The sequence below is a fragment of the Ambystoma mexicanum genome, chromosome 1q, assembly GCF_040938575.1.
Source record: "Ambystoma mexicanum isolate Mex_15411 chromosome 1q, UKY_AmexF1_1, whole genome shotgun sequence".
NCBI classification, from domain to species: domain Eukaryota; kingdom Metazoa; phylum Chordata; class Amphibia; order Caudata; family Ambystomatidae; genus Ambystoma; species Ambystoma mexicanum.
The window spans coordinates 1121858148-1121882091 of record NC_090922.1 but is presented as its reverse complement, the minus strand read 5'-3'; the positions used below and the strand labels follow the sequence as shown (position 1 = coordinate 1121882091).

The window sequence follows — 23944 nt, the reverse complement described above, 5'->3', positions numbered from 1 at the left end:
ATGGGCCGCCGAGGGCTCACTCGGCCCAAGAGGCCTCAGCTGGCGGCGGAGCAGCCAAAAAGCTCAGGTTTCGCCCCAAAACCGGTCCAGACGGTGTAGAGGAGTTGGGGAGCACAATGTTCAGGTTCCCAGCTCAAGGATATTCGAAGAACCGCTGATTCAGGCGGATTTGTTGCAGTCGGGCCACGGAGCGTTAGGACTAGGCAGCCATCTTGCTGGCTGCTCAACAGCGCCCCCTTCTTTTCCTATATTCCATGAACCTTTTAAGGTATTGGGTAGGTGTCTTGCCAAACTTGGCAATCAAAGCAGATGTCACGTACTCATACTGACCCCTTTCTTCCACACTCAGTTTCAGAGTACAGTCATAACCAGTCTGAGGCACTCTACTTAAACTCTTAGCCCAATACATTTTATCAACATCATGGATTCCACAAGCCATTTCAAACGCTTCAATTCATTGGAGGATATCAGAACTCTCCACATACACACCAACCAAATCTTTCATAAACTTGGTGGCAGGGGACCTGACACACTCAACTGGTTTGGCTGAAGGCTCCACTCTAGCTTTCTCTAGCTGGATTCTCTGACATTCAGTGTCCTTGTCTTTGAGTTCAAGATCCATATTGTTGAGTATCACTTGTTGTGCCTTCTTTAGTTCAGCTTCAGTTTCCAACTTTTTATATTGAAAGGCCAATTTCATCCTCAATAATTCATGTTCCAAGGTATTCCCTGAAGAAACAGTGCTGGGTTTCGGAATAGAGGCAGCAGGAGTGGTGGCATTCCCAGAATCAGATTCAATAACAACCCCAGGGGCAGGGCCCTTAATGGTTTCACCCCTCCCCCCTTCATTAAGAGCTTCACAATCAGTCTGGTAGTCCACCATGGCAGCTATCAGCTCAACCCTAGACTATGTTCATAGTCTAACTCCCTGGCTTCACAAGCACTCTGGAGAGCCTCTATGTTCAGCCTATTCAATTTACCATTTGCAATAGATTCCATTGCTTGTAAAGTTGTTATCTTAGTACACAACTAAACCTCAAATTAACAAACTGTGGTGTGATATTTTGCAGTTGCAAGGTTACACACGGGTTCTTAAAACCATTAGCATCCCACCACTGCCACCAGTATAAAGACTGGACTGGGGTATCTATACTCCTGCCCTCTATATGACAGAGTAGAAGCACAGAGCACCCCAGCCAAGATTCTCTATATGGTAACGTTGGACGAGCAATCAAGGCTTAAGCTCTCAGGAGGTGATGCGGGCTTCTTAAGTATATTGTAGAACCCAAGCCCCCGCAAAGGAATGTCCACACACTATGTTAGTGATAACACAGTTCTTTATATAAATAAGGTTTAAGAATATTTACACAAACAATAACACACTTTGTGCTTTGGCAATACTAATATGATAAATATGTACAATGTCTATGTGGTACCACAGTTAACTCTTGACTCCTTTTAAATGCACCAACAACTGACAGTCTCAATGGCATACAAATCAAATAGTAAAGTGAATCAACAATAGACATAAGAGGGAAGCCAAGTTGGGTTAAACAAATGGCAGAATACTGGGTCCCTACCACTAGACAGTTCTGTGTGAGCATCTCCCCACCTGGGCAACCTGTAAATAAAGTGCATAAACAAGCCCAGTTCATATATTGTTTAAGATAGACTTGGTTCCTTCTCAAAAAGGTTCTATTACCACAATTTACCTGGTTTAGAGAAGTTCTTCAACCGTCGTCAAATGATCCCTCTTGAGTGAACTCCCTTTAAGGCAGGAGCCATGGGTCGTCGAGATTCCTCAAAGGAAAGGTGAACAAGGTTGTGAGGCGGCAGCTTCGGCCTCAGCGGTGCTCACCTGGACCCCACAGGGGTATCGATCGGACCCGGACAGCTGCGGTCTCCATCAACGTGATGCGTAGTGCAGAGATGACTGTCTGGACTGGCCCGCCTAGTCTTGTCTGCTGGACCTGAAGAAGTATTTTCCTGCAAGTGGAGACAGGGATTAGCCACCTGTGGGTTTTAGCGATGGCCTCCCAACTGTTCTCGCTCTCCCCCACTAATCACCTCCGATATCCCCTTAGTAACCTCACCTTATGTTTGTAAAAGATGAGCTCTCCGTCCTGCGTGTCTTGCAGGGGCGCGTAGGTACCAGTTACTTCACTGGTTTGAAGGCGTTGGGAGAATTCCGGTAAGCATTGACTCTGAAGTCCCAGGCGGGATTGGTAAGTATCAAGTTCAAAGAGTTCAATGTGCCGATGTTCACTCTTGTCCCCTTCCTTCCTTAAGTTGCAACTGAGTTCGTGAGAAGAAGGTCTCGTAGCTGCTGCTGGCGTTCAGGTAAGAGTCTGTGTTACCCAATGCTGTCCGGTAACTATTACATGCGTTAACGTGTTGTTTTTCTCCCTCTTTACAGATGCAGCATATGAAGATATGGAGAATAATACCGCTGGTGGTAAGTCAGGTAAGTCTATTGTGGTAAGAGGTATTTGTTGATTCCCTTGGCTCACCTTGGTATTCTTGTGCCCCTAGGTGCCGGAGTACGGCAAAGAAATGATGGAGACAGTGCCGGATCGAAAGATGCTGTGAGAACTGGTGAGTATGGCGCCGTGCTGGAGCTGGCGAAGCGGAGCGTGCAGGACTGATGTACTTCCAGGTCGGGAGATGAAATGGATCCGGAATCAGGTGAGGAATTTGAAATAAGTTTGTTTTCTAACCTTGTCCTTTTCTTCCTCTTTATTCTAGGAGCTCCGGATTCGAGGCGGGCGTGACAAAAGACTGATGCTGGCTGCAGGCACGGTGAGAGTCACGCTGCTGGATGCAGAATAACACGAAGCATGTGCTGCTGTCCGGGCGTGGTTTAAATAGCCTCCAAAGTAGTCCCAGGAAAGAAGTTCCCCAGGACTACACCCGAGTAAAAAATAGTCCCTGTAGTAAAATAGTCCCATCCAGGCCTCACGTTGGCTTGGATTTATTTGCAGCATGGTCTGCATGAGGTAAGTAATGTCTATGAGCCTGGCGCCTATGGCGCCAGGACTGATTTTTATTATGAGCCTGGTGCCTACGGCGCCAGGACTGAACCCAGCCAGCCCCTAGCTGGGGCTGCTGGGGTTTTTGTAAATGTCTGGATGCCTGCTCCCGGGGCTGATGGGCTTGATCCGGAAGCCCGGGGGTAGGCATCATGACAACGTCCTGCGAAGATGAGGCGTGCAGTGCACCTCGATGACGAGAGTTTGTTGCTGTAAAGTAGAGTCAATGAAGAACGTTGGGCCAGTAAGGGCCTCGGGTCGTAGGTGTAGGCTTCGACGATCGGGACTCGACCACGGCTGGCTTTCGGATATTCATCAGCGTGAACTCAGAGTGGCGGAAAACCCACCAGTGGATTCTCCTCGGTTCGGTGGCAACCTCGACATTTTAAGGCGGCACAAAGCACTCGACAGTGATGAGCAAGGAAGTCCTTGATTTCAAAGTGTCTTAGGCAATGGAGTGTTGCGGCTCCGGTCGACGAGGTTACAGCGGTCCTCCGAACCTCGGTCGACTTGTTGGTTGTCGACGGCCTCGACGTCCTGGCGCTTCACTTCACGATTCCTCGGCGGTCCCCGTCTCCGGTCAGCAGCCTTTTTCGAGGACTGACTTCCATGGTTCCTTGGTGAAGGTTAGCTGTTGCACGCTGTTCCCTTGTAGCTCGGGAAGAGGTCTCCTAGCCAGGTCCTCTCTTGGATCAGTCCTTGAATGCACAGCAGCTTTCAGATTGTGTTGAAGGAAAGCAGCAGCAATTCTTCTTCCGGCTCGGCTTCGAAGGCAAGCATCAAGTTTCGACTTCAGCTTCTGAACGATTCTAGTCAATGAGAGGTCCCCAGATATACTGTTCTGTCTCTCATTCACACTGCTGAGCCAGGCTCAGGCAGCCAATCACTCAGAAGGGCATTCAGCAGGCAGGTAGCCAATACGGCTCACAGTGCATTCAGGCCATTATTCTCCATCCAGACACTCACAACAATGAATGTAGATTGGGGCAAGCACCCAGCCATTCAGCACACCACACTGCATTCATACCAGTTTCGGGCAGGGCTGTCTCATTCATTGTGCCACACACCAGAAACCAGACACCCATAACATGGAATGTATATTGGTCACACACTCCATTCACCCAGATCCACCCTAAGGGTGAACCCACAAGATACCGTCATTGGAAAGGCTCCGGCCAGTCTGGCCTGGCCTTCCCCACAATACCATATATGGAACTTCCACCCAACAGCCAGTCATGGGAAGGGACAGAGTCAGGGCTTCCCAGGTCTTTGGGAACAGGGTAATGGGTAATAGAAAGCAAGAAGCCACAGGGGCCATCTCGTCTCCTATCAGGAATCAACTGCCTCCACAAAGGGCTTATCAGTGGCCAATACTGCAGCAGTTATTCCAATGTCGTTATGCACACCGAATAATAAACCTGCAGCTGGCCTACCCCCCCCCCCCACCCCCTATAAGCAGGCAGCAACAAACAAACATACCCATCAATAACTGGTGGGTCAGATAACCAGGTTTCCTGGAAACAAAAAAGGTCAACATCTGAGAATGCTAAACTAGGTTCCGTGAACAGATGCTTAAAGCCCCTCGTATTTCATGTAATTATCTTCAGGGACTCAAAACCAGTGACTCTCCCGGGGCACATTTTTACGTTTATTCAACGTTTATGTGACCCAACTCTAGTCCTCACCACTACCATTCCCCATCCCCTCTGACAAATTATCTAAAATCTGCCTTTTTTCTGTTCCATTCACTCAATACTTAATCACTAAGGTAGGCTGTTTTCGTAATCCTCCCTCATCAGCCCTTTCATCGTGTACATTTGATGTCATATTAGCGTGTTTACAGTTTGAATTCCCAGAATAAACAGAAAGCCCCCTCGGCTTCAAGTCAGGTGCTACCTGAAAAACTTGTTCCTTTACCAGATGAAAATTAAAGCGAAGTATCACCTTATGTAGTCTGGCATTGTTCCAAAATGCTGCCTGCATGAAGGCAGAGGAGGTGATATGAGTCAAAAGCAGTATTTTTTCCACAGGTTTAAAAAATGTGATCTATTTAGGATCAACCGCTCACGTTCTTTTACAAAACATTCAAGAGTCAAACACAGGCTTAAATCATTTACCTTGGCAGTTCTTAAGTACATAGTTTGCTCCATGTGGTTTCTTCTTTCTAACAATGTTAAAAATGGAGTGCCACCCCTCCACTTCACATTGCTTTGAAGCATGCTTACTGTATCAATTTGAGAAACATACTCTACATCCGGCACACTTACAATTCCAGGCTGCTGTACTTCAACCTCACCATCTATTACCCTTACTGATACAACATATCTCCCATGTTCACCCCCTGTGTAAGCAACCACCTGGGTCGCGGATGGCTGAGCAAGCCCCTCACCCGAGGAGTCACTCTCTACCACCTGCGTCTCCAGTACAGAGACCTTCCGAACAACCTCCCGCAGGATTCTCGTACCCTGTGCCAGTTGCTGTTCTCTGCTACTCTTAGCACCCCCACCCCTCCCGACAACCTGATTCTGGTTGTTATTCATGAGATGGGGGGTGGGTTAGGATTACTGGGGAAATAAGATTACGCACATGTTTCCTAGATCCCTTTGATCATTTTTTTCTGTGGGTTTTAAAAAAAATACAGAATTCTAACATGGTTGTGAAATATTTGGTTCAATTTGCTTAACTCTTTTTTCTGTGTAGTAATCGTTGTAAAAATTGGGAATGCTCCCTGTTTCTCAGGCGTAGCAACTGGATCCACCCGTTCCACACATGACCCATCGCCCCCACCACCTGCTAGCAGCTCTTCAGCCACCAACATAATACTCAGGTAGATCGGCGAGGCCTCCTACCCTAAACTGTGTTGCGAGTTATTAAAGAAACTCTCTGCTCAACCCTCCAATGGATGTATATTACACCCACCCTCAGCTGATGCAGAGACCACAGTGACACTCCCACAGTGCCCCACATTCTTCGACACAGGTCACTGCACATTAAATGTGCATTTCACTGGATCTGCTAGGTCTTTGTAATACAACCCCTTTAGAAACCCTTCCACAAATGACATTTTTTCATTTAGTGCATTCAAAATTGACGTATTGGACGTAACCGCACATGACACCAGTTCTTGTTGGTTATATACGGCTCTTAATTCTTGACTAGTGTCCTAGGGTGGCTAACAAGCATTGGGACCACCGTGATACTTCTGGGCTCTTCCAGTTAAGTCACCCACCCCCTCCATAATAGACGAGGGAAACAGACATTGATACTTCAGACAAGTTAAGATCTGCAGTCAAAGGTGTAGGAGATGGAACAACCGTCTGTGGGGAGGCTTCCCTCTGTGAGTTACTTCTGCTTTCTACAGAAATCAACGTCCCCTTGTTCATACATTCACAGAACGCGCTGTCTAAAATAGAATTGTTAGGTGGACTGGAAGGGGCCCTTTCCAAAGACACTCCTGAGGTACATCGACTACCTCCTCCAAACTTATGAAGCCCCACAACTTGGGATATAGACTTTTGAATTTGTTTTCCAGCCTCCTCAACCACCAAACAATGACGTTGTGATGAAATAGCAGAATTCTGTACCACCTGTGAACTTTTCACACAATCTGACTCATGGAAAGCACTGTCATTTCGCAACAAGAAACAATTTCCAAATCTGAGATTCCGATTAGAATATACCTACTTTCAGTCAGAAGAAACAAAAAGGAGTCGTTATGTGGGTCTTGAGTTGCTGCGCAAAGTGCACTCGAATTAAGCTCACCTACCTCCTTACCCAGTTCTTTGGCAGTGAGGGTGGAGCTACAGGTAGATTTGCTTCCCCCTTGCCGAAGACCCAAGTCTTTAAAGGCAAAGGAGTGTGGTCGATGGTTTCCAAAGGAAAAGATATCTGCCTCAGATTGCTTATTCAGGAACCATAGACGGGCTGATTTCGGGCCAACCAGAGAGGATCCATGCACTTTGGGTGTAGATGCCATAAGCGAAGCATGAAAGCGGACCTGCTTCAGGACCAGGGATGCGTTTGATTCCACAAGTATGTTTCTCAATGCAACAGTTGGTAGCAATCTCTGGGGAAAGTCTTTCGGCACCTGTTATCATATTGCTGGTGACACACAGTGGTGGGTTACCCATGCCCGCTCTCCAACATTACTTTCCTCATTATTGATTGTAAAAGATGGTGGCAACCCAGTCGTCTCAGCACACAGGTGCATTTCGTTCTTCACCTCCCGTGGGGGCGAGTGATTTAAATTCTTCATCGTAGAGCCCCTCTTAGGAGACAAGGGGGATAAAATTGAGCGCTGCAGTGGAACAAGGCATGAGACGTGTCTAATTCGTAATTAGACATTGTACTTTAGGGCTTTATGAAATTTGTGCACCCTACACACACACAGCTAAATATTGTTGTCTACCGAGCAATGTGTGTTCTTTAAAAGGGCAAACAGTAACTCACCACCTCAGTCAACTCTGCTACTCAAACCTTGCTCGATAGAATGGGCGAGGTGGTCCAACAACCTCCAACCACCACAGACCACACTTGCTGACACTCTGCGTCACACTCCACGCTAACTCTGAGGTTTTGTTTGCTTTCCCGGGCTCCTCCTGCTCCAGCAGTAGAAACAGTAGACAGACTGCCAAGGATCTTCACAAGACCACACTTGCTGACACTCCACGCTGTCTCAATTTGCTTTTAGTAATAGATGAGGAGAACAATGAAGTGATCAGATACTGATGGGTGTAACAGTAGTATTAATGGCTAAGGGAAAGGTGGAGATGAATAATAGATCCAAAGAGTTACGCCCAGATGGGTTGATCGGTTGTGGATAGAGTGGAAAGTGTGGTCACTAAGCAAAGACTGAAGTTCAGATTCCTGAGAAATGGTTGGAGAGGGAAGGATAAACTCACCCAAGAGAATGAGGGTATGTTTAGTGGGAAGATAATCAAGGAGTTGCCTATGTTCATCAAACAGAATGTTCCTGTGGGACCAGGAGTGCAATAGATGGAGATGATGTGAACCAAGTGAGGTGGAGCAATAGTAGAGATGGTGAATTCAAAAGAGGTAGGAGAAAACATGGCATTGGAAATGTGTGAGTCGCTGAAGACGGGAGAGAGGGCCTGTTGAATGCCTCCACCTCTGACAGTCAGACGAGGAAAGAGTGAATAAATGATAGTTTGGAATCGTGTAGGACCGCCAGAGTGTCAGAAGGAGAAATTCAGGTTTCAGTGATAGCAAGGAGGTCTAGGGGAGGAGAGCTGGCGTGAAAGTAGTCTGTGCTAAAAGACGTTTACTTGCATACAGACATAGTATTCCACAGTGCAATGTTTACTTGATGAGGTAAGGAAGAGTGGAGAAGTTAAGTCTTAAAGGAACAGGGGTGAGGTTGACCAGTGTTATGGGAGGTATGGTTAACTCTTTGGCTTTGTTTGTTTGAAATAGGAGGAGCAAGAGAGATGGAGTAGTGGGAGTTTCAAGATGTGTGTTATATGATAGGGATGGTAAAGGAGGATTTGGTAGCGTGACTGGAGAAGGCATAGGGGGCTGGGACTAGGAGCAGCAGCAGGAGCAGTGGGAGTGAATGCATTATAGGCGAGCACTGATTTGTAAGAGACAAATCAGTAATTAGCAAGCTAATGGTACTAACGGATGCAGCAGGGAGGAAGGCAAATGCAAAGGCTCATAGGCAAAAGGCAAAGAGGCTGGTCAGTAGCATGTGTTCACCCTTCACTGTTCCACCCTTAACTGCAATGCCTCTGGGTGGACGGCGCTAGGGAGTTCAGATGTCATGTCCCAAGCTCTCATCACCTGATCGCCTAGTCCATCTGTGGTTGGTGTCTGATTGTGTCCCTGATGTTGCTGGGATGAGGCAAATTCTTACACAGGCTTCACTTAACACTGGAACTCGCAGATGGGCAGAAAAGCCTTCTCAGTGCGTTCTCTCTAGATTTCTCACAAACCCTTTGATTCGGTGGAGTGAGTTACATGTTTGCCCTTATTGACAAAATTCGGTTGGAGCTATTTTTTCTATTTGGGCAAGACTCCTCCATAACAGACTGATGGCTAGGGTAAAAGTGAATGGTGTGATTACAAGGCAGTGTGATGTGTCCAGAGGCACCAGGCAGAGTTTTCCGCTGTCCCAGCTATTGCATGCAGCGGCATTGGAACCCCTTGCAGAAATGATATGCACAGAACCATTAATAAAGGGGTTACAGTGGCTGTGGGTAACGAAATAATGTATTTACCTTTATTTACCTTTATGCCTAAAACCTTCTCCTATATTTGGGGAGCCAAGGTCATCTGGAGCTATAGCTATAGTTGAAGAAATTGGGTGTCACACAGTGTGAAGAATCCTACGGATCCCTCACTAAAACCATGCCTAAGGTCTACCAGGTGGCCAGACAAAGGCAGACGCTTCCTGAAATTGAGTGTGCTGTACTGCGGAAGGATCACTTGAGAGGAAACAGGGCCCAGGGTGGTGAGTGGACCCCATGGGATGAGACACAGTATTTGTCCTCTGAAAGAAAGTGCCTTGCTGGATTGCCAAAACAGGTAATGGCATATTGGTATTATAATTTCCCTGCCCCACATAGAAGATCTGTGACACAGGGTACAAGTTATGTTAAATCTGAGCAAGCCTTATTAACAGACATCTTTCAAAGTATCTCAAGACAAACACCCTCCTTTCTCCCAAAGGCATAATGTAACAAGATTTAGAGAAAACCCCTTAAAGCCAATATCTTCCTCTATAACACCTAATTCTAACAGTCCATCTTTTAATAATTTTAAGGGAAATAAATCTACACTTAAAATGAACCCAAATGCTAATTTTGTTGAAAGTACTGGGACAACGAAGAGGTCTGAAGAGGCCTGCAGTTGCAACAGTCCGGCGATTGAGCCTAACAGCCAACACCTGAAGAAACCTGAGAAGCACAAAAGACCCCCTCAGGTGCAGGCAATGAAAAGGAGTGGAGGGGAACTGTAACTGGAATGCAAGCTGTCGCAGTAGTATGGCAAACCAAGCAGAGGTGGGAGAACAAAAGAGACGCAGGAACGTGGAAACAGCAGATTTCGCCTGTGTGTTCCGAGAGGGTCCTGTTCCCCCAAATACTGAAGGGCAGAGGTTGCGCAGGGGAAGGCGTACAGAAGAGCGGTCTTTCCCCATATGAGCCTGATTGCCATGGTTGACGCGTACTGAATATGCTGGAAACTTAGGCGAGGATCAGTTACCAAGCCGTGGGTCTGAGGAGCGAGGTGGGCTCCAGAAACATGTGTCCGGGCCAGAGACACCATCAGGGAGGAGGGTTGTTGGTCCTCAAGCAGCCAGAAGCAGCAGAGGTCATAGTAGAGGTTGTATCCAGTGCCCTGTTCACTCGCGTATAAGTAAAACGAGTGGAAGTTGTACATTGAACTTGAATAATGGGAAATGTAGAACTTCTGTGTGAATTGAATGAAAAGTCTTTTTTACTCAAGTAGAAACGAAATACTGCTTACATCCATTGTTCACTATTCTAAGACAGTTACTATCTGAAGGAGTGGTCGCGTGTCACCAATTAAGGAAGGTGAATGCTGCGAAGATCATTATTGAATACCTAACCTTGTTAAACCCATTGTTGAAACCTGTAACTTGTGAATATAACATAAAGAAGTGTGCCTGATTGTGATTCCCAAAAGGAGAGCTAAACTTTATCCTTCACTTTACATGGGAATACAATTCAATACTGAACTTTAAACTCTGACATCAAGCAGTGGTTGTGTGTGCCTAATTGTGATTTCTGAAGGTAGACTGCCTTCTATTCTCTAATTTAATAAGGCATACCTTTCACAAACAAGAAGTTAAAGTCTACATATTACTGATGCAGAGAGCAAGCATTGTCCAAGCCAAGAGTGTCCCCATATTAACAGCACTACCAGCCTTTCTTGAAGTTGAAGAGCAATCTATCCGTACTGTGAAGTTACAAACAGTTTAATTGGCCTAAGATACAAGCATGGAAGCATTACATGAATCTAAGAGACTGCCACCAAGGCTTCTGGGCAATTACCTGGCTGATAGCTGGCAGAAAGGTACAGGTAAAGCTGGGGAAGGGAAACGGACTGCTTGTAAAGACTATTTTGAAGTAGACAGAACCTGTAGTGCCAAAGACTGTGGAAAACAGGGAGACGAAAGTCTTAAAGGAAAACTCAGGTTGTTACTGTGGCAGGCAGACAAGAGAGGCAAAGAGGCTGCCCCTTTTGAAAGGTGATATTCAGAGGAGGAGTGCCTTGCCTACTAGAGGGTGTTGAAGTACTTCAAAGTGTATTTTGTGAAAGCATGTCTAAAAGTCGAAATCAATGATGCTGTGGTAGTAGTCCAAAGCACTGAAGTGATTGTGCTATAGCCAGTTGTCAGTAGATGCAACATTGCAGTAGTCTAAACAAGGTGGAATACTGTGAGACAAAGGTTACTGTTCTCATGGTAAATCAAGTAGAAGTGTGGTTGTTGAAGTGGAAGCAGCAGCACTGAGAAGTCATCCTGACAAATATACCATTGTGAATGCTAAAGGCAGTAACTAAAACATTCCTAACTGTTGAACAAGAACTATATATTACTAACAGTGTGGATATTGCATTTTCTTTTAAACTGTGGCAAATCATCTTGAAGAGGTGGTAAAGCAACGTGGCCAGGATTACCATTGGTGCTATTTTTCTGAAAGTAAGAAGTGGATCTTTCACACAGGAGAAGAGATTTGTTGTCAGTGGATTTTTTGTTAATTAACTTTTATTCTGACTTTTCAAGAATGGATTCAAGACATTCCTTTTGTTGGTTGAACATTTGCAGAAGTGACTTTGAGTCTTGGGGAAGGGGAATTACCCAGGACATTACAAGGTCCTTTAGAAACTGAATATTGTACATGTCGTGTGGTATTGCCATATATTTTCCTTGTACATTTATTGTTTAGTGTGATGGCAGTTATCCTTTGTGTTCCCATAGCTTTGGTTAGGCAGGGAATTCCTCAGCAGAGTAGGGACAGTGATGCTTTTTTGAATATTATTTTAAAAAGAATGATAAATCATTAAACAGTTGTCCACCTTGCATTACTGACCCCTCACAACAGTTCTGACAAATTGGGACAAATCTACGCAATGCCTGGTGAAAGGGTGTGAATAGGCAATAATGTGGTGATCAAAGTTGCGGATAGCAGGGGATGTTTTTAAGTGTTTAGGCATACACATATGTTTAGAATACAAGTTTTTACGTGAAAGGAATAGATCCCTGATGATTAAACACTTTGATGTGGACATGGTCCATTGGCAGAGACCTCTGATATCACTGATCAACAAGGTGGCGTGTTAAAGGATGGTATTCCTCCCAACTTTTCTTTACTTGGTCCAGAACTCCTTGAGAGTAATGAAGGGGCAAGATTGCCAGGTCGTTGAACCTGCTCTTCGGTCATTTCTGTAGCAAGATAACAGACCTCAAGTTTCCATCTCTGTGCTGTTTCACTCGACCTAGGAAGGATGGCTTGGGCTGCCTAACCTACAGGCATGCTAGTAGGCAGCCATGTTGGCAGGTAGAAAAGGCTGGATGTTCATACAGGGGGCGGGCCGACTGGTGGCTCTGGAACTGTAAGGATTACATCAATTAATAGGTTATTATATGGAAATGTGATAAAAAGGGGACTCCTCAGGCTACACTGGCAGTTGGGTGTCAAGTGGAAACAGGCATCAAAGTACCTGGGTTAGGTAGATAAGTTAGCCTCCAATTGGAGCTATGGGGATGAGATTAATGCCGGGTTCCGAAGACCGTTGGGTTTCCATAAATGGGAGGAAAAAGGAATTAAAACATTGCAAGATGAAGACTTTTAAGACGCTAAAAGAAAACATTGCCTTAGGGAACACAGAGCTTTACAAATAATTGCAACTTAGACAAACATTAAGAGTTCGGACCATGGCAGCTGTCACACTTCCTAGACCTTCACCACTTGAATTGCATGTTCTGGATGGCCTGGTTGAGTATAAGCAAGTTTCCACATTGGATAAAGCCTTGAACTTGTTAATGGCAGGGCCAATGGAAAGGCTGAAATTGTAGGGGTCGAATGACCTGTGAGAGATATTAGATGATGAATGGAGAGAGGCCCTACAGGTAGCGAATAGCTCAAAATTACGACTGATACAATATAAGTATCTGCATCGCATCTATTACTACATTGTAGGCTAATAGAAATGGGGAACAGTACAGACAATCCAGTCCAAGAGGTTGTTTTGAGAAAGGGTCCTTTTTCACATGATATGGGGTGTGAGATGATTCAAAAGTACTGGACGAAGATATTTTAGGAATTATCACAGATATTGGACTGTCCAATCGGAAGTAGTCTGAAAGCAGTTTTACTGGGAACATAGGCGGAGCTGGGTTTTAACAGAAATACTGTTATGTTTCTGAACATAAAATGTGTACCAGCCAACAAGAATATTGCAATACATTGGGTCAAATTTCATTCAGCAAGGATGTCTGCATAGGTGTGTTAGGAAGTTTTACACAAGTCCACCTTAGGAAGGACTTTAGAAGACTCACACTTGGGACACAAGGCTCCAACTCTTATTACAGGCCTGAACCACACACGTTTTGTTGGTCGCAATGGCTGAGCAGCCAGGCTTATTTTAGGAGGGAGGGAAGGCTGTAGGCAATACAAAGAACTTAGAGTATACACATAGGCCAAAGAAACACTAATACACTAACAAAAATAGTGGTGTATTTTATATATATATACTAAGGTAAAAGTGATTAATCAGAAAGGTAAGTACTATAACATACAATAAGTAATTTTAGAACACCAAATGCAATCTTTACAGTAATTAAATCACTTTAGTAAAACTTTCAGAATAGCAGTATGCAATTTAAAGGTAAGTAAAACACTTTTGTAATATCGGTTTTAGATAATAAGGGATGAACCAAACCAACATAAAGTAGGTAAATACTTCTAATAATTTCACAGTGGTCTTACACTTTACAAGTCCACAACTATCTAGTTATGAGAGTCTCGGTGTCAGATTGGGGGGCTAAACCAGCAAGGCACAAAGTTCATAAAGTTGCAGAGGAAGTCTTCAGTAACAAGTAAATACACTATTTGTTGGGAAAAAGAGCCAGGGACTTCGGAGAAGACACCCTGTAGGCACACAGGTGTTAGGCATGTTGGCGTGTGTGGGCAAACTCCCAAACACACAAATCGGCACTCCAGAAACACAGGAGCAGCAAAAGAACTCTAGGTAAACTCTACCAGGAGTCTCACAGTACCTTAGAAGTGAAGAAGCAGATGCAACACAAGGCCCCCATGATACAGCAGCAGCAGCAGAACGTTCACCGTATACCTGGTCAGGCAGACGAAAAAGTGAACACTGGAATGGATCTCGCAGTAGCAGTCGGGTGAGGAGGCTTCAGACAAAGGATTCTTTGGGGTTCTGTGATTGCGGCGCCTTTTTCAAGACACCAGTGAAGAACAATTACCGCCTGGTCGATTCGTCTTGCTTTCTCGGTCGAGCACTCTGGTGAGGGGATTTCAAGGAGTGGAATTATGCCTCTGGAGGTCCAGAAGGGGACCATCAAGGTTTCGGGAGGATTCGATCTTCACAAGGTGATGCACTGCACAGTGGCCACAGGTGCCAGGGTATTGGTGGTTTGCAACCCGTGAAGGTCACAGTTCGTTGTGGGATGGCTCAAAATGCAGGTCATCTTCAGACTGATTGGACCCACCAGTCTAAGGGTGAGAGTCGGCCTTATCGGGGCCCTCCCGACGCTTGGGAGAAGGGGTCAGGTGGCTGCGGACATCTCTCCTCTTCCTCCTCGTCGATTCTTCTGTTGAAAGGGTCAGCTTGTCTGCAGCCTCAGGATCCATCCCTCTTATGCAGGAACCCAGCCAATCAGCACGCATGTATCATTATTCAAACTGTGGGTGGCTGTCACTTCAGGACAGCCAGCCTCCCAGTTAGAACTGGTTCCAGGCAGGCACAGCTGAAGACCAGGAATAGCAGAGATTCAAAGTCCTCCCCTATGTCCTGTCCTTACAGACACATTGGAGTCTTGGTGGGCTTCATAAAGGGATCCTGCTGAAGGCAAATGTCAAACCAGGACCTTCCCCACTGAGGACGGCAGAAGAAGGCTTAAAAAGTGACAAGGCATCTTGAATTGGTGAAAAAAGAACACAGTCACCATTTTGGGTCAATGGTGATCCTTCTGTGCACTACTGCAGCTGTGAGTACAGACTGGGAGTAGAAATTGCACAAAGGTAGGTAGGATAAAACCACTGCCACCAGCCATACAAATTAGCTTGTCAATGTAACAAAAAAGTTGGAGGAGCAATGAGAAAGGGGATATGTTGTAACCCCTCAGCACTCCACATAATGTGTGGTGTGCTGATCTCACAATAGAAAAGACAGTAAGGATAACAATATCTTCCTATAACAGAAAATAAAGAGGGAAGCCCAAAAGGATCCTGGAAATACTGCACAGAGAGTGCTGTGTACTGCATAAATCAAAGACAGATGCCATAAAACCTGGAGGAAAACATAACTCCAAGAAAAAGATATAAAAAGAAATACAACAGTATCCCAAAGATAGGGTAAAAAATTGAGTGGGTGTGGAAAAAGGTTTCCACTCACTCAGGGGAACAGACCAATAATCCAATAGTCCAGCAAAAAGTGCTGCTGGACTAACTAGATTCTAGGTGTGTGTCTATATAATACATCCAAATTATATAAAAGTAAAAACATATGTTGGAATTCATAGATAACTATTGGTTTACATTAAAAGGTTAAACCTTTAACAAACCTACCTTTCTTGGTTGGTGTTTTTCCACTAAATCTTTCACAAACTGGTATCGTTGTTTGTAGAGCGGGGGTGTGAACATAATTGCTTCACAAATGAGTTGAACAATAGCACAATGAGTGGACTCACTGAAGCAAGGCAAATATCCTGCAATGAGAAAATAATGCAATGAAATTTGCCAAGCTTGGATTCATGACAATATTTGTGTTTTCATTGTCCTATTTTTGGAATTACTATACTAAATAGTGAAAATGGGTGCTTATACACACCAGAACACTGCAAACAATTGAAAAGACACAGGGTAAAAATGTCAAGTTGCAAACCACTGTAGCCACCCCATCCCCCAATTCCACACACACACATACCTCACCGTTTCACATCTGGCAAATTTACAATTATCACTACAGTTATCACAAAAAAAATGACTAGTGAACATTTCGGTATTACCCAAATTGATAGCAAAAATGTGAACAAATGGTAGATTTGACTGAATTCGATCACGACAATTAGTTTGAGTGCGTGTGTTCAATTTGAATCCGGAAAATACTGAACATGAAGAGCATGGTTGCGGGGGGCATCCTTAACATTGCGGCGGGGGACAAAAATTGCTCGGGCCCCTGTTTTTAATGAACAGTCAAAACAGGTGCCCGAGCAGTTACACAGCGGGCAGTCCACCCGTGAAACAAAACTTTAGCGGGCAGACAACCCAGATCCAAATTTTCGTGGAACTTTAGATGCACTGGAAGGTTAAAGCTGTCTGAGCCCTCTCAAATGAATGGACCAAAAACAATGACATTTGGCATTATGGGCTTCAGAGCATTGTTTACTGGGAAATGTCTCTTTCTGAATGTGTTTCGTATAATGTCAAATACTTGACCGCACTGAGTAATACAAGTTTTTTTCATCGTGCCAGGTGTATGGTAAAGCAAAGAGAATAAGTGGGGCCTGATTTATTGTGTGGTGGATTTTAAATCAGCCGGTTTTCCAGTGGCAGATTTCCGGTGTCAAGCCAGTGCAGTGCCACCTTAAAACAGAGTCATATCTGTTGGCAGAACACAGGCAGATTTTAATCTCCAAATCCGGCCCTTGTCTCTAGAAGCTACATTTCTGGATTACCCCACCTTGTCACCACTTGATCAAATATTGCGTCATTCTGGGAAAATTCTTGCTCCTCAAATATCTATATATATGAAATGGCATAGGTATATTTCCATACTCAGCTGATGCAATTCATCGGTGTTAGGTTGCCCTGTGCAGTCCAAATGGCAAAGTGCACCTCTGTGTACCCTTCCACTTCAACAACAGCTATCATTTTAACTAACTGAATGAGCACGGTTCTACGCGGTCACCTTCACCTTCCACTAGCGCAAACATTCAGAACAATTTCAAGTTACTGCTTTCTACCTCCACTTCTCTTCACACAGGGCATGGCAGTTCCAGCATCAATGAACAGTTAATTACCGGCTCCACGTTTCAGTCTCTAAAGAGCGAAACGCTGTAGGACTAATGTCTCCTTACGAGCTAAAACTGAAAGTAGGTGCTTGTTTTGCTCTCCCAAATATCAGTGCACAGATGTCTATATATCTTATTATTTTCCCCAACACGCCGAATAGGAAGGCAATGGACTCTTGGAACGCAAGAATTCACTCACTTTCAGTGATTATAAAACTTGCACTTATATGGCCGTTTATTAGCTCAAATAAACAATCCAAAATCAAATGCAGAATTAGAAAAAAAGGCTACATCACTGTTGGCGTAGGTTCGCACCACTTCATCCCAGCCAAGAACTGGACAGCTTCTGAAACCAGGCTTGGCGCAGAGAGACAGCACAACAGAACTGGAACCAGATTCAATGCGTCCACCGTCTATCAGTTCAGCTAAAGCCAGCCTCGTATGATGCCCCCCAATCAAACTTACACAACTACAGACTAGTACTTTCCCAGAAAGGTCACCTGCTGATAGCACTACACAAAGAACCGGCCGATGTACTCTCTGGAATGCCGTAACAAGTAAACACTCTCTGTTTCTCATGAGAGCCGAAAGAACTCCTTTCGGCTACTGCGGAATTCAAAACAAACCTTGACTGGCCTGGGCAACAACAAGATGTTTTTCCACTGTTTCAGAAAATGCATACAATACTCACTAATTAAGCTTTCACTGAGAATTGAAAGTGATCACCCACTGCTGCACCCAGCATGCATTTCACATAGACTCCATACTTGAGTCAAAGATATTACATTTTTTAAATGCATTACATACCACTCTTGGACATTTGACTTCCATAGCTCAGTGTCACTAAACTGAGTTTCTGAAATCTATTAAACATTATAGCTGAGCTAGAAATACATGGCAAACAACAAAACAAAATCAAAATCATCAAAATGATAAAGATGCAAGCAAATGTATTACGTAGGGTTTCACCAATATTTGGGATCCATGAAAATAGCCAATCCCACCAGTTCCCAGAATGAAAATAAGTAACCTCATTTGTCAAATCCTCCAATTTATGGATGAGGGTTTGCACAGACTGGGAATGGTGACTCAGGTTAAAGCAGCACATTCCTTCAAAAGCATTGCACCCTAAATTATGTTTCAATAATAAGTAGTCAATAGCAGCTGTATTCTGCAAAACTGCTTTTCTCATAATTTTGCTATCAAAAAGCAATTCTTCTGTATGATTCAACCCTTTCACTACTAAACATGCTAACTTAATCAAATATGTATAGCCCCCAGCAGCTAATCCCCAAACTCCCACCAAAGAATAAGCAAGAGCTAGAACATCTGGTTCAGACAATAAATGCACATTTGAATCCCAATCTGGGGTTAGCCCTATAGATTCAAAAATAGATCTCTTAATCTCTAGATAATGTTGGCTGCAAAGGAAACAAGGTTAAGGCTAGTCGCGTTACTGCACATGGCCCTCCAGCGATGTTAGCAGGAATGCAGGTAAACGTAGGATTCCCACATGAGAATAACCATCCACCTGGAAGTTTAACATGGTTCAAAAGACTAGCAGCTTCAATTGTATGATTACAAGTCACGGTGTTGGTCACGTTGGTGCATGTGTTTGGGGCTTGTGCACATAGTTGTTCTTCAAACAGTTCGGTTGATTTGATTTCTATTCAATTGTTTACACTTGCCAACCTTCTCTGGCTGACAAGTCATTAGAAAACAAATATCTCTGTTAGCAATATTATAGATGTGAACTTTAGTGAGATTTCTCAATTTGTCCTTGGTCTCCTGAGAGATTTTAAAATATTCATAAACTGAAAATGACTGATGGATTTCATTATCCTACACTCAAGAGTTGTTATGCATCACACTAAAAATGTGTCTCAAAGTTGAAGTAGGTGTTGGCACCTGTAAGGAACTCATGGTGGCAACAGTAAAGGCAGTCACAAATGATCACAGTTCAAGGGTGTTTATTAAACTGTATGCAGGTTGGAAAAATGCCTAATCTAAACCCAAATCTAAGATAGGAGCAAGCGTCGACCATCAAATGAAAATAAGGTAGTCCTAGTGGCGTTGAGTCAACCTATTGCCAAAAATTACAATTAATACAAAAAGGGTGTGAGATGGTTTTCAAGGAAAGAAATAAGTGTTCTTAAATACTATGTCAGGATGTGGTCGCTTGGTTCTCCCTTTCCCACGTTTTGAGCACGGGGTAAGGTAGGATCGTGAAGCACAGTACAAACTCCAGCTTCCACAGCACAAGTCGACATTTCTGTTCCAGTTTATCAGGAGTCTCGATGGCCAAGTCTCGTTTCTCTTGAAAGAATCTTGCCTTCGAGGATCCGACGTATTCAAGCAACAAAACAAAGGTTTCTTCAACAAAATATAAGTTTGTTTCCTTGTTTTACTTAGGGTGAGGATTCTTCACCACTGGGGCTCTGTCTTCCGGGCGCTGACCCCTGTTCCTCTCGATATCAGGGCCTCAGTGATTGCGTCCCATGGTCCCAAGGGCCTGATAGATTTTCAAATAATCAAAAGAACAAACAAACACAAAGTTCTGTTCTACGTATTTCTCGGGTGATGGAGTCACCCCTGGATCCCCCTCGTTCGGGCTAGGACCCTTCTCAAATGTCAATGTCTTTTTAAACAGTTCCAGTGGACATCCCTCGGCCGGGTTCACTCTTGTCAACACACTGGACCTCATTATGAGTATGGAGGTAGCATTGGTGCTATTAGCGCCACGCTGCCTCCATACTGGGCTGCAATACCGGGTCCCTGCAATGAGGAATTACTGGGTCATTCTGACATTGGAGGACCCGGTAATTCCTCCTTGCAGGAACCCATCCTCATTCCCATTTAAGCCCCTATAGGGCTCAATGGGAATGTGGAGGGCGCTAATAACGGGGCCATCAATAACAGCCCGTTATTAGCTCCCTCTTCCCCTCGCGGGACCCGCTAAGGACGCTTGGTTTTACCAGGTGTCCTTGGCGGGTCCCGCAAAGGGAACCTCGTAATCGGCGCTCCCGTAATGAAGGGTGCCGGTCCCGTACAAAATCAGAAGCAACAAACTCATTGCTTCTGATTTTGATTTTGGAGCCTGCTACGTGTTCTGAGATATCCCTTGTTTTTGCCTGCTATTTCTGTATTCCTTGCCTTCCTGTCTTTGCCTCGCTATTGTTACCCCTGCTTCATCCTCGCACTTGTGATTGCCTCGAAGTTACAGACTCGGTGATTGGAATCTCCATTGTTCTTCCTCTTCCTATTGATGCTATTCTCCTTAACTGTTGTCCTCCCGCTCCTTCCATCCTTCCAGCTTACACCTGGAACGATTCCCGTTCCACCCCGCTGCTTCTTGTTGCCAAACCGGACCGCACCCAGGAACTGCCATTTGCCTCACGCTTTTGATCATCAATACCTCCCGTTGCTGAATCGGAATTCCTTCTGGATTGCTTTGCCTCACGTTTTGTCCTGTGAAAGTCCTTCAGTTATCGACCTGGACTGCCTTATGGATTGCTATTGCCACTCGTTTGATCAACGTTGTTTATAAACTCATCATCGTGGACTGCATAGGATTGCCTCCTGTTTCTTGGGATCCACGTGCCTATTGCTCCTCAACCAGACTGCCAGTACACCACTCCTCTCCTCTTCCCCGGTACGGACTAGAGACTGCCGTGGTACCATCAGGGGCTGAGGTCGGAGCGTCCTCGTTTCGTCGGGTATTGTACTTCCGACCCTTAGGGGTACGCGTGCCGGCGGGAATAGTCCTACCCCCCTGTACTTGGCGGTCTTCCTGGAGCATTGGTTGTTTCTGGAATACTTGCTGTCAATCCCATGGTAAGAGTGTCTGTCTTTATTCTTGTTTCTGCTTTTCATTTCACGTTATCTGAGTATTAAGGATTCTTGTTTCTTGTGTATTGTAACAGCAGTTTTCTGGTCCTTGTGAAGTCGGCATAAAAAGCATTTATTGTGTCAACTGGAATACTGTTGCACCCGAGGGAGTCTACTGCCACATGGTTTTTGGGTCCATTCTTCCAAACAATTTATCCCTGGTGCTGGTTTCCTTGTATCCAGACACAAGGTTACATTGTAGGGTGGAATTCTTCGTCTACACTACGGGGGCAAATTAAGAAGGCAGTCTCAACAAGGATTCACTTCCCTTGCTTTCTTTATAGTTCGTAGATCAAACGCTTTCGACTGTACAATGATTTTGCTTGACCTCCTGAATGACCACTTTGACCTAGCCTGGCGGCTCTCCAACGGCCTTCTGGTTTCTGTAGTTTTACTCAGATGGGGATCGACCAGAGTTTCTCGGAGCAGCATTGACGTGGTGCCAGTTACCTTCTGCAGCTGGTCTCCCCTTCACAATTTTACAGTTCTTTGAACTTTCTCACTTTGCGACAGGAAAGAGAAAGTGATCACTCCAGGAAAGAGGAGTGGTAAGATGGTTAGAGAGGGGGAGTTCTGAGGAGATCAGAACATTCAAGAAGTGCCCTGCAGAGAGTCGGGCCAGAGGGGTGAATAGAGAGCGAGAGAGAGAGAGAGTCACAGATGTTGCAAAAGAGTCCAGAAGAAGGACAGGGAGCATCCAGGTGGATGCTGAGGTCACTGATAAGGGGAAGTTGAGAGGTAGAGGCAAGGAGGTAGAGGCAAGGAGGGAGCAGGCAAGGTCCGCCCAGTCAGAGAGGAAGGAGATTACCTGGTCCGGTGGCCGTTAGATAGTGCCCACAGTGAGAGAGAGGACAGGAGAGAGAGAGAGAGAACCTGCAGACCAGGCATTCAAAGGCGTAGTCCTGCATAGGAATGATAGAGGCAGGGATCCACTCCGGGAAGATCGAGGCTACACCCCCTCCAGGACGGTTGGTTCTGGGCGTGGAGAGGATCTTGTAGTCATCAGGGAGGAGAGTGTAAAAACTCGTGACAGATCTGGCCGTGAATCACGTCTCGGTCAGACCAAGAACATCCAGGTCGAGTTCTTCAAGGAGACAGCAGATGTCAGAGGAATGTTTGACAGCTGAGTGGAAGTCAAGAGTGGCAATGTGGAGCAATTTGCCATCTTTTATAAATTTGCTTTTTATTGAGTAATAATCTTTTTTGAACTGAAACAGAAAATATACAATACTACAGCCAAAAGAAAATTAACCCCCCCCCCATCCAGATCCCCCTTTAACCACCCCCCCCACCCCCGGGTCCATACGTGGCACTACTTTCACATATAAACAGTGCTACATAATTCCAAATCCTGTAAAACCATTCAGTCACAGTTGGCGGATCCTTGAATTTCCATTTTTCAGCAATCCCCAATAACGCTGCCAGCTGCAGCACCACATATGTTGTACATTTTGGTTTTGAGTTTCCTCGCATAGTGGAGTCAAAATTCAACAACAATTTAGCTTACAGAGAATTTGGTTTTGACTTACCAAACACTTGTTGCATTATGGGTATCTATCTCTGCCCACTATCCCGCTAACACCGGACAGTGCAACCATACATGACCCCAATCCCCAATTGCACCACACTGCCTCCAACACAGTTCTGACAAAGAGGATTTGATCTTGTGCAAACGGGCAAGCATATAATGCCATTGCGTGAGCAGTTTTGGCCAAACTTTCCGCAACTGTTTGGAACAAGTATATTTAGGTATGTCCCTCCAGAACCCTTCCCATTCATTGTCCGTGACCGTAGCCCACAATGTTAACTGCCATCTGGATTTATAATTTACAGAGATGTTAGATGACCCATTCAAAATTGTATACAGATTCGATATTAAAGCCCCATTACATGGATTAGTAGCAACACATTTCTCAAATGGAGTCAGTTCCCTTATTGCTGCCGACCTATGTGGGGGGCCAGTATCCAATGAAACACCTGATAATATTGATAATACTCTCTATCACCCAGTCCGAAGTCAAGCTTACATTGATCAAATGTCTTGAGATCCCTAGTGATAAATAAATCCTGGATTTTATTGCATCCCGCCTGCTTCCATTTGAAAAATGCCCGATGATCACAGCCCGGAGCAAACTCAGGATTTGAGAATATCGGAGTGAGAGGGGAGGGAAAGGTCATCAAATGATGCCTTTTAGCCGCCCCATCCCAAACTTCTTCTTCAAGATGCATAATTTTACTTTTAGGAATATAAGGGGGTTGATTTTTTTTGTCATGTCACAGTACTTACCCTAGCTTTGACCCCCTCCAATGCCCGATCCATCTGCAGCCAACATTTATCTTCGCCCCTACTCCACCAATCCTTAGCAATTCTAAATAGAGCTGCCTGGTAAAATGTATAAAAGTCGGGGGGCCCAAAGCCTCCTCTTGCGATGGGAGCTGTTAAAAAAATCACATGCCACTCTCTGAGGCTTATTATTCCAGACATATTCAGATATCCTCCTACACAGTGTGTTAAAAAATACCGTTGGGATTCGAATCGGGAGCACCTGAAAAAAGTCCCAGCCAAGAAGTCGTCAAAGGGGCCCAGTTTCCAAATTCATTCACAATTGTTTTCAACAAAGGGGGGAAAATTAGCCTCATATAGGTCTTCCAAATTAAGTGTAATATTAACTCCCAAAAGATGAATGCTTCCCTGAGCCCATCCACATTGGGTGTGTGTATGTAAGGCAGATACTGTAGAAGGGGACAAGGACAGGTTTAACATTTCTAATTTATCCAGATTAAC

At 44.8% G+C, this 23944-nt stretch overlaps 1 protein-coding gene across 4 annotated transcripts in view; it reads right to left on the bottom strand.

Moving 5' to 3' along the window:
* Positions 1-23944, bottom strand: part of HENMT1 (HEN methyltransferase 1) — a 763672-nt gene that overhangs the window by 682343 nt on the left and 57385 nt on the right. For 2 of the 4 annotated variants that reach the window (XM_069641865.1, XM_069641866.1), the window contains exon 2: positions 15827-15966. In XM_069641865.1, coding sequence (XP_069497966.1) covers positions 15827-15901 — 75 coding nt within the window. In that variant the 5' untranslated portion in view covers positions 15902-15966. Of the gene's footprint in view, positions 1-15826; positions 15967-23944 lie in introns of those variants that run through there. The other 2 variants (XM_069641867.1, XM_069641868.1) reach the window with 2 other exon arrangements.